At 35.4% G+C, this 18,562-nt stretch overlaps 1 protein-coding gene across 7 annotated transcripts in view; it reads left to right on the top strand.

Annotated features, from left to right (window-relative positions):
* The window catches only part of PCDH15 (protocadherin related 15), a 1,725,758-nt gene that overhangs the window by 1,396,732 nt on the left and 310,464 nt on the right, over positions 1–18,562 (top strand). For all 7 annotated transcript variants that reach the window (XM_070470562.1, XM_070470566.1, XM_070470561.1 and 4 more), the window contains one exon: positions 13,217–13,410. In XM_070470562.1, the coding sequence (XP_070326663.1) occupies positions 13,217–13,410 (194 nt within the window). The remainder of the gene's footprint in view (positions 1–13,216; positions 13,411–18,562) is intronic.

Here is an 18,562-nt window from a genome sequence, read left to right on the forward strand (position 1 = left end):
ACAGCAGTCCAAATGCCTTAACAATGTACCTAAGTCTTCATGGTCTGAATGCTTTCCTCCCAGCTTCATCTTTGGCCTTCTATTCATATATGTATGTTTCAATCCTACTCAACCACCACTTCCAGTTACCTAAATATGTCTTGTTCATTCCCATTTTCTCCAATTTTTTCCTTTACCTTGATCTCTTTCCCTTCTATTTATAAATTGATTACTTTCTTTGTTCTTTAGACTGGTTTTCTTTCTGAAGAAGCATTCCTTAGTAGTTTTCTGTAGATAATTCCTAGTAATTTTTCTTCATTAATAGTTCCTGTTCTCGCAACCCACCAAAAACACACCAGTTTGCAGCCAATATACTATAATACAACAGCGTGTCTTCATTAGTGTGAAATGTCTGGGAAGAAATAGTTAACTGTATGTCTCATGGCTTTTGTACACTATTTTCTATTAACCAAGAACACTTCTTATCTGATCTTTTATAAGGCTAACTCACTCTCATCATACAGGACCCAGCTCAAAATATCACCTCCTCAGAGAAAGCTTTCCTAACAGCTTATTGTCACTAGCCTTCCAATATACACTATACTCATACAACCCTTATCACAGCTCTTATTCTATAACTTGCTTTCTCTAATTACTTTTAAAGCCACTAAGGCCACCTAAAATTAAAACTAAAAACCCCATTAGTGACCATCTTTCTTGCTTGCCACTCTGACACCAGCACATGCCAGATACACTAGCCACGCAGTAAATATTTATTCAAAGGATAAATTATCATCTATTTTGCATGAACTACAGTGAAAGCTCTTTTCCAGGGGATCTTCCCAACCCAGGGATCGAACCCAGGTCTCCCACATTGCAGGTGGATACTTTACCATGAACTAATTGTTAACATAAGTTAGAAATAATGCAATGCCATCTCTATTTTATTTATTGGGTTAAGATGTGCTTTCTTCAGTGATAGAGAAAAGGGTAACATTATAGACTGAGCACTGAAAATGCATGTTATGTGAATGTCTTCTGCTGTGTATATGGTAGTGGGGAAAAGGTTTCAAATAGCCACAGTACATTTTATTAATATCTTGGAATGACAATTGTCATATTGATGAAATCTATCTTTTTAATCCATTTTTCTTGAGGGCACAACTGAAATGTGTTTATTTCTGTATCCACAAACTCTGTATACATATAGTAGATGCCTAAACTAATGGATGCATAATAAATGTTTATTTGAGGATGAAAGAAAGGAAAATCTGTAAACAAAAAGATCTTAATGAATGGAGAAGAATAAGGATATTGGCCTTTATTTCTAGTCAGTTGATGGACCTAGAGATCTACATTTATCTTTACTGAGGCATTCTTTCATAGGGAGTAAAATTATGGTTTGTAGAGATAAAGAAATGACAATTACTGTCATGTTCTTATTTAATTAGATCTGATTCCCATCTCTATAATAACATAATTGGAAATAAAAGTAAGTTTATACAGAAAAACAGCCTGCAGGGAACTGGAAAGTGTAACTAAGAAAAAGATAGCAATTATGTGATGGAACCGTATCTCAAAATTGTTTGCCCTGGGGGATCAAAAGCTTACTTCTGGCATTTGCAGACTACAAAAATTAATTTCCCTTATGTATCTCTTTTTAAAACACATTTGCCCTGCCTAAAATTCATATTTTATATATTTCCCTTTGAAAATCTATTTGAACATAGATTGTTATTTGTGTCTACATGCTTCTAATTTTTAATTTATTTAAATGCCAAAAAATGAAGCTTTTTAATTAATATTTTAATGTTATTCCTGGCATGCATATTAGAGCTGCTTTGTTTTATTAAATAAGGTCTCTCTGGGTGACTCTACTATGTATTGCCATATTATTTAAATGAAATATCTCAAGGTATAGTTCAGGGTATTGTAAAAAGAGTGGTGTGGCTATAATACATCCTCCAAGGGTCTAGAAATAAAAAAAAAAATAGATTTCCCATTGAGAGAAAAAGTTTAAAATGGAGTAAAATAATTCAGAATTGTGATTTACAACTACCTTTTAAGGGTCATAAAATGTTTTTTTTTTTTTTTTTTTTTTTTTTAAACTCCATTCACCACTAACCCTTCTATAACCCTCCCGTTCCTAAGTAACTCAACAGAAGATTGATTAGTTTCCTCTTTGGTAATCCACCTGCAATGCAGGAGATCGCAGTTCAATTCCTGGGTTGGGAAGATCTGCTGGAGAAGGGATAGGCTACCCACTCCAGTATTCTTGGGCTTCCCCTGTGGCTCAGCTGGTAAAGAATCTGCCCTGCAATGCGGGAGACCTGGGTTTGATCCCTGTGTTGGGAAGATCCCCTGGAGAAGGGAAAGGCTACCCACTCCAGTGTTCTGGCCTAGAGAATTCCTTGGACTCTGTAGTCCATGAGGTCACAAAGAGTCAGACACGACTGAACAAATTTCACTTCACTTGGTTAGTAATCTGTTGTCCAAAAGAGGGAAAATATTAGAAATAAAGGACACAATTGTCTAGCAAAGAGGGCCTTGGGGAACAGATTTTTAAGTATTATAATCAGATCATTTTCAGTGTAGACATGAAACTATCTTGGCCTGATATAAATACATAATTATTTGAGTCCACTGTCTTCTTATTATAAGGTAGCTATTCTTGTTCACATGCATGGATCAGTCATAAAAATGTATTATCTAGGTTCTTATTTCAAGTTCTCAATTATAAACTAGTTTTCTGACTTTATATCTATTATGCTTGATCACTGTAAAAAGGAGCAGGGTGATTCTGACATGTACAGTTCATAAAATACACTTACAGGAGCACTGCCACAAAACAGCAGCTGCATCTTTCACAACTGGCAGTATAATCAGATTACGAGCACATGTTATGTTTAGAGAGAAATTACCAGCATGAGGGAGTATGATTCTTTCTTTAGGTCAGGGAGTATATTTTATGTCGACAAAAGACAATTTTGTCAACCATCAATTAAATCTTCCAGGTTAACGCTAATTGATATCACACTCTCTTGTCTTAAAGTTTCATTTCACACATTGCTAGTTTTTTTGAAAAGCCAATTGCTCTGTATTAGAGATACAGAGTTGGATATATAAGATATAGATTTTAATTTCTGTAGTTAGCTATCAAGTCTGTACTTCAAAGATGTTATTCCTAGACTTTTACAGTTCTCTTCAATCAATGAGTTTTTAATCCTATCTGAGTATTAGAAGTTTACCTGAGAAACTTTTAAAAATACTGATGCCTGGACTACACCCTGAGATATTTTTATTTGAATGATATTGCAACACATAGTAGAGTCACTCAGAGAGATCTTATCTAATAAAACAAAGCAGCTGTAATATGCAGGCAATCTTGAGAAAAACTGCCTGAGAATTTAACAATATTTTATACCCTTTGAAAAATGGAGTCTAAATGTATTAAGATGGAATCCTGTAGGTAGCTGAGTCCTTTGATTCTCACCCCACTTATTTTCTTTTTCTTCAGTTCTTCCTTGCTTCTGTCATGTTTCTTACTCTTCACTGCTTTAAAGCCCATCCTTTCCCTCACCTTTACCAGCACTCAACTAATTATTCCATTTCTTTCTATTGTGTTTTACTACAATAATCTCTTCCTCTCTACTGATTATTCCCTTTGGGCTATAAACCTCCCATGTCCTAGTCTACAAACAGTTTTCCCAGATAAGACTTCATGCTACTATTTCTGCTGTTGTTTAGTCACTTAGTCCTGTCTGATTCTTTGTGACCCCTTGGACTGTAGCCCGCCAGGCTCCTCTGTCCTTGGAATTTTCCAGGCAAGAATACTGCAATGGGTTGCCATTTCTTTCTCCAAGTGATTCTTTCTGATCCAGGGATCAAACTTGCATGTCCTGCATTGACAGGCTAGTTCTTTACCACTGAGCCACCAGATAAGTCTACTATAAAACTCTGAATTTCCAGCTCTGATATATTTAGACATCTGGATTAATTGATCAATTTAGATAATGTATTATTTATTTATTTATGCATAATTAATGCATAGTTATAAATCCAACCTTCACTCACATCATACTACTAAAATCATACAAAATCATAAATCTAATTCATCTATCTCTAATAGTATGTATCTCTAATAGTATATAAATAAAATAGTTTGTATTACTCAGTTCTTAACTATGTAAAACTCTTTACTCTCTTACAGGAAACTTCTGATTCTCATCCTAGTTCTCTGGTAACTGAGGGATTTTCTTGCTGGCTTCTTATTCAATCCTCAGTCTTTCAGTATTAACATTTGCAAAAATCAATATATAACTTTCCTCTCTTTTGCCTATTCCCAAGTTTTCAGTCATTATTTCTATGAGAAGCTCAGGTACTTATGTTAACCCAGATTTTTGGACAAGGCAAGGTAGACTTTTGACAGGCAGCAGAAATTTAACATATTCCAAGATAAACTGACAATATATTATCCTTCTTCCAATACAGAAACATGGACACACATACAGACTAAAATATACATGTTGCTGTTATTCAGTCACTAAGTCATGTACTGGCTTCCCTGATAGCTCAGTTGGTAAAGAATCCACCTGCACGGCAGGAGACCCTGGCTTGATTCCTAAATCAGAAATATCCACTGAGGAAGGGATAGGCTACCCACTCCATAATTTTTGGTTTTCCACTGTGGCTCAGGTGGCAAAGAATCCACCTGCAATGTGGGAGACCTTGGTTCAATCCCAGGGATGGGGCAATCCCCTGGAGAAGAGAAAGGCCACTCCAGTATTCTGGCCTAGAGAATTCCATGGACTGTAAAGGTCATGGGGTTGCAAAGAGCTGGACATGACTGAGAGACTTTCACTTTCACTTTCTTTCAAGTCATGTACAGTTCCTTGCAACCCAATGAACTGCAGCATGCAAGGGTTTCTTGCCCATCACTATCTCCCTGAGTTTGCTCAAACTCATTTCCATACAGTCAATAATGCCACCCAACTATCTCATCCTCTATCACTCCCTTCTCTTCCTGCCCTCAATCTGCCCTAGCATTAGGGTCTTTTCCAATGAGTCAGTTCTTGGCATCAGGTGGCCAAAGTAGTGGAGCTTCAGTTTTAGTGTCAGTCCTTCCAGTGAATATTCAGGGTTGGTTTCCTTTAGGATTGATTGGTTCGATCTCCCTGAATCTCAAGGGACTCTCAAGAGTATTCTCCAGCACCACAGTTCAAAAGCATCAGTTCTTCAAGGGCATCAACCTTCTTTATGGTCCAACTCTCACACCCATAGATGATTAGTGGAAAAGCCATAGCTTTGACTATATGGATTTTCCAGTCAAAGCCATAGCTTTGACTATATGGATCTTTGTCAGCAAAGTAATGCCTCGGCTTTTTAATATGCTGTCCAGGTTTATCATAGCTTTTCTTCCAAGGAGCAAGTATCTTTTGGTTTCATGCCTGTGTGTCTACAGTAAGAAAGTCAAATATACATAACCTGTCATCTTTTGAGGCAATTATACTTTGCAGAGCCCATTTAATCTTGGATTACATAGGCTTCAGATCAGCAACCACAATCACATTTATTTTCTTCCTCCTTCACCTGCATACATAGAGATGATTGTCTGGTTTCTAAAATTGCTATTTCAAAATGTATATATCTGTCACTATTTCCTTTTCCATGCCTGTACATTGCCATAAATTAGGTTGCTACAGTAGACTCTGATTGACAACCCTATTTCTGCAGATTCCCCACAACACTGATACAATGATTATTCTAAAACACAGACATGAGTCAGAACAGATCCTATACTACTGAAGGAAGAGCCTAATCTCCACACATGCAGTCAAGAACAGCTGTGAAATACTTCAAGTTCTTTTGTTTCACCACATGTCTCTGCATGTAACCAACTTTGATATTATACAGAGGGCTTGTTTTGTTTAACTCCAGCATAGGATACCCTTCCCATTCTATGCTTACTGACATCTCTCTCAGGTTTTAAGGTTTAATCCAAATTATACCCTTTCCATTATTTTTTACACATCATTCAAATGTTATTTTTTAGATAAAGTCTTTATTTTCATAGCAAGTCAGAAAATTCATTGTTCTTTCCATCTGCTTCCATATATCCATCAGGCAAATGTATCTGCAATGCATTTTATTGTACCTTGCATTAAAGTTAGCTTTTACATCTCTTTCTATTCTACTGAACCATAAATTTCTTTTAGTGATCTGTAACCACCCATGATTGGCACAGTGACTTCCACACAGTGCAGGTTTACCAAATATTCATTGAATTTATCCCCTTAATTAATTTGCTCTCAATATTTAGAAAAAGTCTCATTCTAGAGATACACTCTGTTTTGCCTAAGAATTCTCTGCAACACACACAAAGTGTTATCTCCCATAACCCTTTCTCAAAAGTCCTGTAAAGCCTTCACCTTTGCCAGTTGATCTGAGTCGAGGTTGTTCGGGAGAGCATTGAAAGTTCATGCTGTTCTCAGGATTTTCTTTGGCATTTGCATTCCTTGAGGCCTTTTCGTGTCTTCTCTATGCACACAAGTAGTGTCAGAGATGTGTGGAAAGCTTATCCAGCCTTTCTGTTGGACTCTCATTTTCTGTTTATTTCTTCTAAATTTATGGCTTGCTCTCAGCTTACCAACTGGGATCACAACTTGCACTGACAGACCTTAGGCTGTTCCTCACTCAATTCTCACTAAAGTGATTCTTTTATTAACTCTACATCAAATTTACTATGGCACCTCTTGAAGAACATCTGCTGCTTTTCATGGCGAGTCCCATCCTTGTAACACCCATATGCCCACTATATTTGGGATTGAGAATGATAAGGATGATAAGGTGCCACTAAAATAACAAGGTCACTAGCTCCTGCTTTACCTACCTAAAGTTACAGCAATTCTTCATGAATTTTATTCCTGATTTGTCTGCTTTCATGAATCTTTAGAGCCCTAAATGTTTCTTGACACTTTTGCTTAGATTTTTACTTACCTTTTGGGGAAAACAAACTATCTGATTTACTTACATCATTGGAACCAGAAATCCTGCCTCCTAACTCCAATTATTTGCATTTTAGTAAAGCAATTTTAATCAGATAGTAATGATGAGACCAGATAAATCAAATCCCTTATGGTTATACAGTGTAAGTGACAAGTAGATTAAAGGGATTAGATCTGATAGACAGAGTTCCTAAAGATCTTTGGACAGAGGTTCCTAACACTGTACAGGAGATGGTGATCAAAACCATCCCCAAGAAAAAGAAATGCAAAAAGGGAAAATGGTTATCTGAGGAGGTCTTACAAATAGCTGAGAAAAGAAGAGAAGTAAAAGGCAAAGAAGAAAAGGAAAGATATATCCATCTGAATGCAGAGTTCCAAAGAATAGCAAGGAGAGATTGGAAAACCTTCCTAAGTGACCAATGCAAAGAAATAGAGGAAAACAATATAGGATGGGAAAGGCTAGAGATCTCTTCAAGAAAATCAGAGATACCAAGGGAACATTTCATGCAAAGATGGATACAATAAAGGACAGAATCGGTATGAATCTGACAGAAGCAGAAGATACTAAGAAGAGGGGGCAAAAATACACAGAACTATACAAAAAAGATCTTAATGACCCAGATAATCACAATGGTGTGATAACTCACCTAGAGCCAGACATCCTGGAAGCTGAAGTCAAGTGTACTGCACTCAATATACCAGCAGATTTGCAAAACTCAGCAGTGGCCACAAGACTGGAAAAGATTCAGTTTCCCTTCCAATCCCAAAGAAAGGCATATCAAAGAACTTTCAAACTACTGCACAATTGCACACATTTCACAGGCTAGCAAAATAATGCTCAAAATTCTCCAAGCTAGGTTTCAACAGAATGTGAACCAAGAACTTCCAGATGTTCAAGCTGGATTTAGAAAAGGCAGAGGAACCAGAGATCAAATTGCCAACATCTGCTGGATCATAGAAAAAGCTAGAGAATTCCAGAAAACAACTACCCCTGCTTCATTGACTATACTAAAGCCTCTGACTGTGTGGACCACCTCAAACTTGGAAAATTCTTAAAGAGAGGGGAACACCAGACCACCTTACCTGCCTCCTGAGAAACCTGTATTCAGGTCAAGATGCAACAGTTAGAACCAGACATGGACCAATGGACTGGTTCCAAATTGAGAAAGGAGTACGTCAAGGCTGTATATTGTCACCCTGCTTATGTAACTTATATGCAGAGTACATCATGAGAAATGCCAGGTTGGATGAAGCACAAGCTGGAGTCAAGATTTCAGGGAGGAGTATCATTAACCTCAGATATGCAGAGGACACCACCCTTATGGTGAAGAGAAACTAAAGGGCCTCTTGATGAAAGTGAAAAAGGAGAGCAAGAAAGCTGGTTTAAAACTAAACATTCAAAAAGTTAATATCATGGTATCCAGGCCCATCACTTCATGGCAAAGAGATGGGAAAACACGGAAACAGTAAGAGACTTTATTTTCTTGGACTCCAAAATCACTGCAGATAGTGACTCCAGCCATGAAATTAAAAGATACATGCTCCTTGGAAGAAAAGCTAATACCAACATAGACAGAATATTAAAAAGCAGAGACACTACCTTGCTAACAAGGGTTTGTCTAGGCAAAGCTATGGTTTTTCCAATAGTCATGTATGGATGTGAGAGTGGGATCATAAAGAAAGCTGAGCGCTGAGGAATTCATTCTTTTGAACTGTGTTACTGGAGAAGACTCTTGAGAGTCCCTTGAACTAAAGGAGATCAAACCAGTCAATCCTAAAGGAAAGCAACCCTGAATATTCATTGAAAGGACTGATGCTGAAGCCTAAGCTCTGAAACTTAGACCTCTGATGTGAAGAGCAGGCTCATTAAAAAAGACCCTGATGCTCGGAAAGATTGAGGGCCAGAAGAGAAGAGGGCAACAAATAATAAGATGGTTAGATGGCATCACTTACTCAAAGGATATAATTTGAGCAAACTCTGGGAAACAGTGAGTGGCAGGGAAGCCTGGCATGCTGCAGTTCATGGGGTCGCCAAGAGTCACACACAACTTAGCAACTGAACAATAAGAAATGTGTGCTTCTTATATTTTCACAAACAGACCAAGAAAGAAATGGAACAAATCTAGCTTATTAAATGCAAAATACAAAATAAAAAGAATGAGGATGACACACTAGCAAATACAAGTGAATGTCTAGAAAGAGTGAAATCTCTTTTCTAATTTAGCCAAAAATCAAAACAAACCTAGCCTCAGATAATAACTGAGATTCTGGAAACTCTCCTCAGTGAATATTTCTTAAGAAAATCCTCACCACAGCAAACTTCTCACACCTTACATTCTCTAAGTGAAATTTGAAAGTTTTAACTATAAAGTTACAATACAGAGAAATACCTTACTAATACAATATTTCCCTTAGCAATAGGAAACAAACAAAAAAACATTGAACAAAACTTCTGGTGAGGTTTCCAGAGCACTTTTTATTATTAAGAATGCCAAATTTATGTCTGTGTAAATTAAAAAAAAAAAACCTTTTTATAACAGCAGAAGACTATGGTATAAATGTAGCCTACATGTACCAAAGAAAGTAGTGTAGCTTTATTCTTTATTATTTGATTATTATTTACACTCTTAGTAAAAACATTAAAAAAATATTTTATTTTATGTATCAGGTATGGAATGTTTCTGTCCATGTTTTAGAGTCCATCACAGTTCTATTATAATTTTTATTATAAATGGGAGCCATTAAGATAATTTAATGCCATTCCCTTAAAACCTTTATCTAAAACTGCATCATTCTCCCTGGTTTTTCGTGCCCTCAAAACAAACAGAGGAAAAAAAAAGAGAGAGAGAGAAAAGAATTCAGGAACTACTCTATATATTCAATATCAGATATATATTAATCTTGTCATTATTTACTTGAGTCACACAATGATTCTCAAACTTTTTATTATCACCCATAAAACCTTCATCATCTTGCTTCTATTTGCCTTTTTCATCATGTTTGGCCTCTGTGAGAGTGCTATTTATTTTCTTAATCTCAGGGTCCTTAATAGGCAAATCCTTTTTTTTTTTTTTTTTTTGTGGGATGTTACAGTGTCTGAGGACAAGGATATTTGTAATATGTATATATTGGAATACTGAAAGGAAGGAATTTTGTCAGGGTAGGGTTAAACTTCCTGAAAAGGACTGTAATACATTAGAGAAAAGAAATATATTAAACAATTTAGTTTTCCTTACCATTTAGATATCATTACATTTTGATAAAACAGTTAAAAGTCACATATTTTAGTTTACTTTCATCTGATAACATGTGAGTGACATTTTGCTTTCCCCATGTAAACTAACCCATTTTTGTTTAGGAGGTAGATTTTCCCACTAAATTAGGAATGGGCTTCATATACCTTTAATATCCTAGACCAGGGTCCCCAATCTCCGAGATCTAATGCCCGATGATCTGAGGTGGAGCTGATGAAATAATAATAGAAATAAAGTACACAATAAATGGAATGCACTTGAAACATTTTGAAACCATCCGTCTTTCCTTCTGGTTTGTGGAAAAATTGTCTTTCATGAAACCAGTCCCTGATGCCAAAAAGGTTGGAAACCACTTTCCTAGACCACTGATCACAAGATCATTGATTTGTTAATCTCCACCACAGTTTAGTTTCAGGATTTTTTTTTTATGAAATGCTATCATTTTCAGGTTCTCAGAGTCAGTGTCTCAGCTCTCTTTTCTAATCTTGAACCACTAATAATTCCTTTAAAATATTTTTGTTTCCATGTCTAGGGACATAATTATGTGAATTCTTGACCAACTATTTTATTACTTACTGCTGAAAGACTGAAAATTTGTTTTAAGTTACTCAGATAACAAATGTTGAATTCATTTTTAGCTTATTTATTAAACTTCCGACTTGCTAATGGTTTCTGTGATGCTAGTTGTAGTCCCTGAATGTATTATCTCATCTGTGATTGGCTGGCTGTGCAGTTTGAGGATTGTTTGTATCACCTATGCTTTGTAGTACTGTTTGGTATTTATAGCACCTCCCAGATGGATGCCATTTTCAATTTAATTATCATTGAGCTTATCCTGTCTTCCAATATTATTTATGAAAATGTTAAATAAGAGCAACCATAATACCTGTATCCCTAAAGCACATTCCTCAACATTTCTTAACTTGATTCATTGCCATTTATCATTAAATTCCTTTAGCCAATTTAAGTCCCAGGAAGAATGTTAATATTGAATCCAATTTGAGCTAAATTTTAATTAAGATTTCCTGAGACATTGTGTTAAGTGATTTACTATAATCAAAATTGATATCTCCTCTGCTACCCCTGTCCTCTAATTTTCTAATTTTATCCACACACAAAAGAAAATGAGCTTGTCTGGCATGAATAATTCTCCATAAATATATATCATTCATTCTGACTGTTTCTACAAATTGCTTCCTTCTCTTTGCCTTTAGGACTTTGTCTGTCATTCTCATATACGTCCCAGAATCATTTCATGGAAAGCCTTTCCTTCTGGCAACAACATCTGTTCACTCCCAAATACCCACTCTCAGACTTAGCTGAATTTATACCCCTGTTTCAAATTTCCTTTTTTTCTTCTCAATTATTTTTGTTGCTGCTATTTTCATGCCCCAAATCATTCTAAATGTAGTGGAAGGATAATAAAAATAGAAATAGACTGCCCAGTATACCCTCTTAAGCATGATGTGATGGGTAAAGAATTTTGTTTACATTTCATTAAAATGGTTAACATGATACTTTGAAATGGCCATTAATTAACACAGTGTTCCTGAAATTGAATTTATTTCAAGGTAATTGTGTATACTCACATTTTGTCTAAGAAAGTGCACCAGAATGTCCAATAGCCACTGAAAGGAGTCTGTGAATGACCAAGAACTGCTACTTTAAAGACATGAAACTCATGGATTAGAGATACATAAAAAAATGTCTGTAAATAAGGAATTTTTTTCCTACAACATTTATTACAACTCTGTGTGTTTTCTTTATTAATAGTAAAAACATATTTTCCTCTTAGGTGTAAACCGAGGCCACTTTTTCTTTCTTCATCTGTCAAAGGATGAAAACAATAAATTCTGTGACTGTAAAATGTATAAGATTTCCCAATAGAATCTTACATTTGATTCCCTTAAGTGAATTGATACTTATCAGGAAGTCAAGGAGCCTTATTTAACATATTAAATCATGATTACATTAATTTTGGTTTGTAAAGTTAATAATGGTTTTCTCTTTTCATATATAATGATTCAAAGTAGTCTTTAACTGCTGGATGCCATTTGTTCCAAAATGATTATAAATATGTCCAAATTAGCCTTACAAATGTTCATGTGGTATTATTTTAGGGACTCTGAATTGAATCCTTTTTCTCCAAAAAGAAAAAAAAAATTATTGCGCTTGATATTCTGATTTTCTAATTAGATATTCTGCAATTGGAGATGCGTTTGTTTGCTTTTCAAAAGGTAATACTCTAAACCTTATCAGTCTTTATAAGTCAATGTGAACAAGCTTATCAGAATCTTTCTTAGAGCCATGTGTAAATAAAAACGATTCCAGGACAAGAGAGTCTCTGGAAGATGGGAAGGAAAACAATATGACAAGAAAAAAATCAGAGCAAAAGGAAGGATGGTAGCAATAAAGTCTAACTTCAGCCATTTCATTTTTTCCAGGCCTCTCTCCTTAGTAAGGAGAAGGAAATGGCAACCCACTCCAGTATTCTTGCCTGACACCCCGTGGACAGAGGAGCCTGGTGGGCTGCTGTCTATGGGGTCTCAGACAGTCAGTTGCACATGACTGAAGTGACTTAGTAGCAGGAACAGCAGCAGTCCTTAGTAATGTGTATTTATGTGTTAAAAGCAGGTGATGAGATAAAAAAAAAAAAAATCCTATAATGACATTAGATTTGCTGTTAGGCTTTCTTTCTTTTTTGGTTTAGTAAGTTAAAATAAAGATAGCTTTCAAGATTCAAAGCCTTTTATCACTCTCACAAGAACAACAACAATAAAAAAACTTTTCAGATCAGATTGCTTCAGTATTTGAACACAGTAGCCGAAATTCAAGAAAACAAGAGTGTATTTGACGAGAGAACTTTCTTTGCTTACTGTGTGTGTGTTTGAAAGCAAGCTTTTTTTGTTGGAGGGGAAAAATGATGTGATGGTGAAAAGTTGAGTCCCAGAGGATTTATGTTGTGATTTTCAATTCCAGCTCACTGCAGTCGACGCAGACGAAGGGTCAAATGGGGAGATCACATATGAAATCCTGGTTGGGGCTCAGGGAGACTTCATCATCAATAAAACAACAGGGCTTATCACCATCGCTCCAGGGGTGGAATTAATGGTTGGACGGACTTACGCGCTCACCGTCCAAGCAGCGGATAATGCTCCTCCAGCAGAGAGAAGGTAATTTATATCAAACCAATGCAGTCTTTTCATCGCTCCAGTTTAACCCCATAATTAAATTTAAGAAGCGCAGCTAGCATTCTTATATCTTATAAACATCTAAATTAGATCAGAAAATCAGAGAGACTAGTTTCTTAGGAACTGCATATTTTTCTTTTGTCAAATTGTGGAAAAAGTATGATAAAGCCAAGATTAAACCACAAAATAATTAACTATGATTCCACAGATGTGAAGGATGCAATTCTCTGTTGGGAGGGGGAGTGGGAACTAGGAAATATCAGAGGCCTGTGTCCACTATATTAGTGAAAAGAGAGGTTGCTACTGACAGCTCATAGATAACATGCAACAGGTGATGCCTGAGGGATTTGAAGCCATCCCTCAGTGTCTGGATAATTATTTTTAAATTATATATATCCATATTATCTGTATATAATATAACCTCATATATATGTATACATATATATATAAGAGAGAAACATTAAGAGAAAGCAAAGTAAAAAGACTTTCAATTATTACAACTATATTTATTTGTTCCCCCACCTGAGATATTCCTTTTATTTATTTCTTGTTTGTTCCGGATTTCAGGAGGCATTTTAAGAAAATATGAATTTAATATTAATACATTGTTGAATCTTTCTAGGAACTTTATGTCTCTTCATTTGCCCATGTTTTCTTTTGTGTCCTTTAGTAGATTTTATTTTCAAAAATTTTTTTATAAATGTCCTATACATTTTTTTTGTTAAGATGTTTCTCATTTTTTGTTATTGTAAATAGATTCTTTCTTTCTTGTTCTTCTAATTAGCTGACATTTACACATACAAAAGTTATTAACCTATATTAATTTTAACACACTATCTTAATTCTCTTATGTTTTTATAGTTTTCCAGTTCATATTTTTATATTATCTAATAATATATTTTATAAGTAGTGATACTTTGATGTCCTTCTTTTTGTTTATTTTGTTCCCTTTAATTACACTTGATAGTACTTCCAATAAAAATGTTTGTCTTGATTTTAAATAGGAAGGCCTCCCATGTTTCCCTATTATATTGGTTTATGGTTAAAAAACATTTTACTATGTTAATAAAGCATTCATCTTTTTATTTTATTGACTTTTTAAAAATAAGAATGGTCATTTATTCAAGTCAAATAAATAATCCATCAAGTAGGAAAGCAATAATGACTTTTCTTTTTGAGCTAATGCTAGGATGACTGATCTTAATACAGTTCTCAAATATATCTATTTTTCATTCCTGGTATAAATCCCACTAGGCTTTGGTGTTTTAATCTTGAAATAAACTTCTGGATTATATTTGTTTGTATCTTATTTAGTGAAATCCATCCATGCTTCTCTTTTTGAGAAGCTTTTGTGAAGGCTTTGTATAGTTTTTATGATACTTCATAGATGAAATAAAAATACAAAGGAACACAAAAATGAATCAATAAGTTCAACAACAATATGAATTAGTTGTATCTCTAAAGCCAATAAATCCAAGTTCAGTCCTCTGAAAAATAAATAAAAACATAGATAAATTGTTAACTATCAGCTAGCCAAGTTGAAAAGTGGGAGAAAGTGGAACTTTGCCTAACAAATTCTGAGAGGCAAATGACATAGAAACAGAAGAAATTGGAAGAATCATTAAGAGACCACTTTGCTTTAAATAGATGCAAAAACTTGAAAACATGGATAAAACAAATAGTTTTTCAAGAAGGTATAATTTACCAAAATCAATTGCAAAGATTAAGAATTCTTAAGATATCAATTCTGTAGAGGAAAATACTACCCCAAACTATAGCAAGGCAAGGAAGTTGGACAGAACTGTAACAAAATCATTGACCATTAAAACCCCTCCAGAGCAGAGAATAGGACATTATTTTCCCTGCAGCATAACCACGTGAGAGATTTTTCTCTTCACATCTCTCTTATCATTAATCATAGACATTTCACAGGACCCTGTATTTCCTCATTGATATGTCTAGACTGTTGTTTCTCTTGTTTCTCAATATTTTCTCTTTTAATCTCATTGCATAAGAATGGATGCACTATCCCGTACTCCTTGCTACTCTCATCTGCAGGTGGCAGATCTCTCCTCCATTTTCTCCCACTGTTATTTATAGACCTGCAGGTCACTCCAGAAGAGTTTAGTTCTTGTTTGATAGGCATTCACTTCAACAGTATATTTGTCAAAATGTCAGTGACTTCATTGTCCAGTGTGGTCGAAAGCATCTCCAAATTTGCAGTTGTTTTGGCCAGGATCTCTGGAGCCCTCCTCAATGCTTATTTTTCAAACTCCAAATATAATCTTGAGACACAAATCTAAGCTCTAACCTAAAAATATTCAGAAAACAAAAAAATCCCACTACTTTCATTAGTAACCTCACAGTCTAAGCCATTGTTCTCTCTAGTCCGTAGTGTTGAAAACCTCTTCTAATGAGAAGTCTAATTAGACTTCGGCCTGAGCCCCCTTCAGAGTCTTCTCTCAATACAGTAGCCTGAGTGATTCTGATGACAAAGAACACTCTCTTCCTTTTGCATAGATTTCTAGAGTCTTCACATCTCACTCTGTGTAAAAGGCAACATCATTAAAAGGGCCAGTGGAGCCCAGCCCAGATTGTCCTGGTAGCAGCCACAGAACACTTCCTCATGTCACCTCTTCACACTTGCCTGGCCTTCTATTCTGTGTTGTTTCTCTTAGTCCACTCCAGTTATCACACTGGTCTCCCCTCTGTCCCTGAGGCTTGCAGTCACTTGCAAACCTTTGAACTTGACTTTCATCTCCTTTCAGCCTGCAGTGGTTTTACCCTCAGATTTCTTTGTGGCCTAATTCCTTCAAGGTCATTACTCAATCATCACTTTGTCTGTGAATCGTTTTCTAACAACCTGTTTGCAATTACAACAAGCTCTCAATGCTTTTATACCCCTTTCCTGGTATTATTTGGCGCACTGAAGTTATCACCGTGAAATGCGCTATATGCATTTTTGTTTAGAGAATGAATTTCATTTGTCTGCCTTGCTTCTTCTCCACTAGAGAGCTAGTTCAAAAGGATAAGAATCATTGTGGTTTGGTTTTCTCTTTCCCCCAGAAGTCAAAACAATTTCTGAATGCCCTAGGTTCTAAACAAGCATCTTTTTTGTTTCTTTTCCTAGATTTTTAACAAATGTCATTTTGGGTTTTAAAATAGTAAATTATAATAAGAGATGATATGATACAAAACTCAGTTTTTTTAGAGTTTCCCAAAGAGTTAGATTTGAAATTCTGCCTTCCCAGAAATTATACACCAATTCTCTCTTAGTCCCTATTAAATTAAAAAAAATATATATTGGCATCTGTGACAGTAAGATTTTCTACCCAGTCCAACACACCATTTACTACATAATTGCCATTTATGAAAATACAAAGAGAATAAACATAGTAATTGTCATTTGCAGTTCAAAAGAAAAATTACAGTAAATTGTAGAAAGTAGAACTATAAATAAGTCAATTTACCATGGTGAAGTTGAGATTGAGGGAAATTCTCAGCTTTCTGGGACATTGATGAGGGTACTTTTCATAACAGGGCAGTATTTAGAAGATCTACTAAACAAGATGAGTTTAGGAGAATGAGCAGAGGTTGACCACATTAAAAACATAATAATAATAAAGCCCATCACATTATTTATACAGCTGGAGAGGTCTGAAATAACTTGGTATTTTGGATAATTGCAAGTCAGTCAGCGAATTGGTATATTAACTGTGATTCAAGGAGGGTCAGTAGTTAAGGGTCATATCATGGAAAATTTAATTTGTTTTCTTAAGAAGCTTGGAGTTAGCTAGTCAGCAAAAGAAATGGAAGGGCTTTAAAACAGAAATTCATCTGAGATAGTTTGGTTTCAGGAAAATCACTCTGGTGCCCCTACAGAAGATAGATTCGAGGAGAGATGAAACTGTAGGCAGACTTCCCCAATGTCTCAATGGTAAGGAATCTGAGTGCCAATGTAGGAGCCTCGTGTTTGATCCTTGGATCAGGAAGGTCCCTTGGAAAAGGGAATGGCAACCCCACTCCGTATTCTCGCCCGGAGAACTACATGGAAAGAGGAACTTGGTGGGCTATATAGTCCACGGAGTCACAAAGAGTCAGATTTGCCTTAGCAACTAAACAACAACAACATACAGCAAAAGCTGTAGGTAGAGAAGAGAGGCAGAACACCTCCACTAAAAAAATCGTTGCTGGTGGTTTGAACTGGGCCATCAGTAAGGAAAAATGGAGAGAAGGAATTATTAAAAATTGAAAGACCCTCCAGGTTTTTGTCTAAGCGGACCATCTGGTATCAATGTCAATAAGGCACACATATCTCAGTGAAAGGGAAGAGCTCAACTTCATACACATTTACTTGGATTTACTTGGAATAAATATGTTAATATATTCAAAAAGAAAATGGATATGTATGCCTGAATGTGAGAAGACATTCAAGGGCTATATCTTCTGTAGAAACAAATAGAATTCATTTGTATAGTGAATAGTTACAGAATCCAAAATGAGAGTATGAGTTTGAATGAATTTTAAATAATAGTGTCATTCATGCTGGGTTATTCTGAGGGGAAGTTGAAGATGACTGATACTACTTAATTAATGTGCCAGGGCTAGACATCATGCTAGTGACCCTTTACATATAATTTTTAATCTTAACAAAAAATTATAACTCTTGCATAGCTGTATTTATTTTTATAAACCAAAAATAGAAACTGAAAAGGATAACTTATTTGGGTACATGACCCCTTGACCACTTTCATAAAAAAAGTGTTGATAACCATAGTAAACAAGAGGTAGAAACATAACTTGAACTCAGGACTCTTAGATTCTAAAATCTTCCCCTTCATTCTGTTCCATATCCATAACCCTTAGTAGTTATTATTCTGGGGGAAAAATGAAAAAATAGTAATAATATTAAGGCTAATTATAAACATAAATATATCTTGTCTTTATTATTTAAACTGTTACTAAAACCTGACAGTAGTCATCTATTTATTTTGTAACTTATTTTCATTGGAAATAGTGCTGTGCTAAATAGATGTCTAATCTATATGTGCATATATATTCAGTTCAGTTCAGTTCTGTCACTCAGTCATGTCCGACTCTTTGCAATCCCATGAACCGCAGCATGCCAGGCCTC

Source organism: Odocoileus virginianus, chromosome 7, assembly GCF_023699985.2.
Source record: "Odocoileus virginianus isolate 20LAN1187 ecotype Illinois chromosome 7, Ovbor_1.2, whole genome shotgun sequence".
NCBI lineage: Eukaryota > Metazoa > Chordata > Mammalia > Artiodactyla > Cervidae > Odocoileus > Odocoileus virginianus.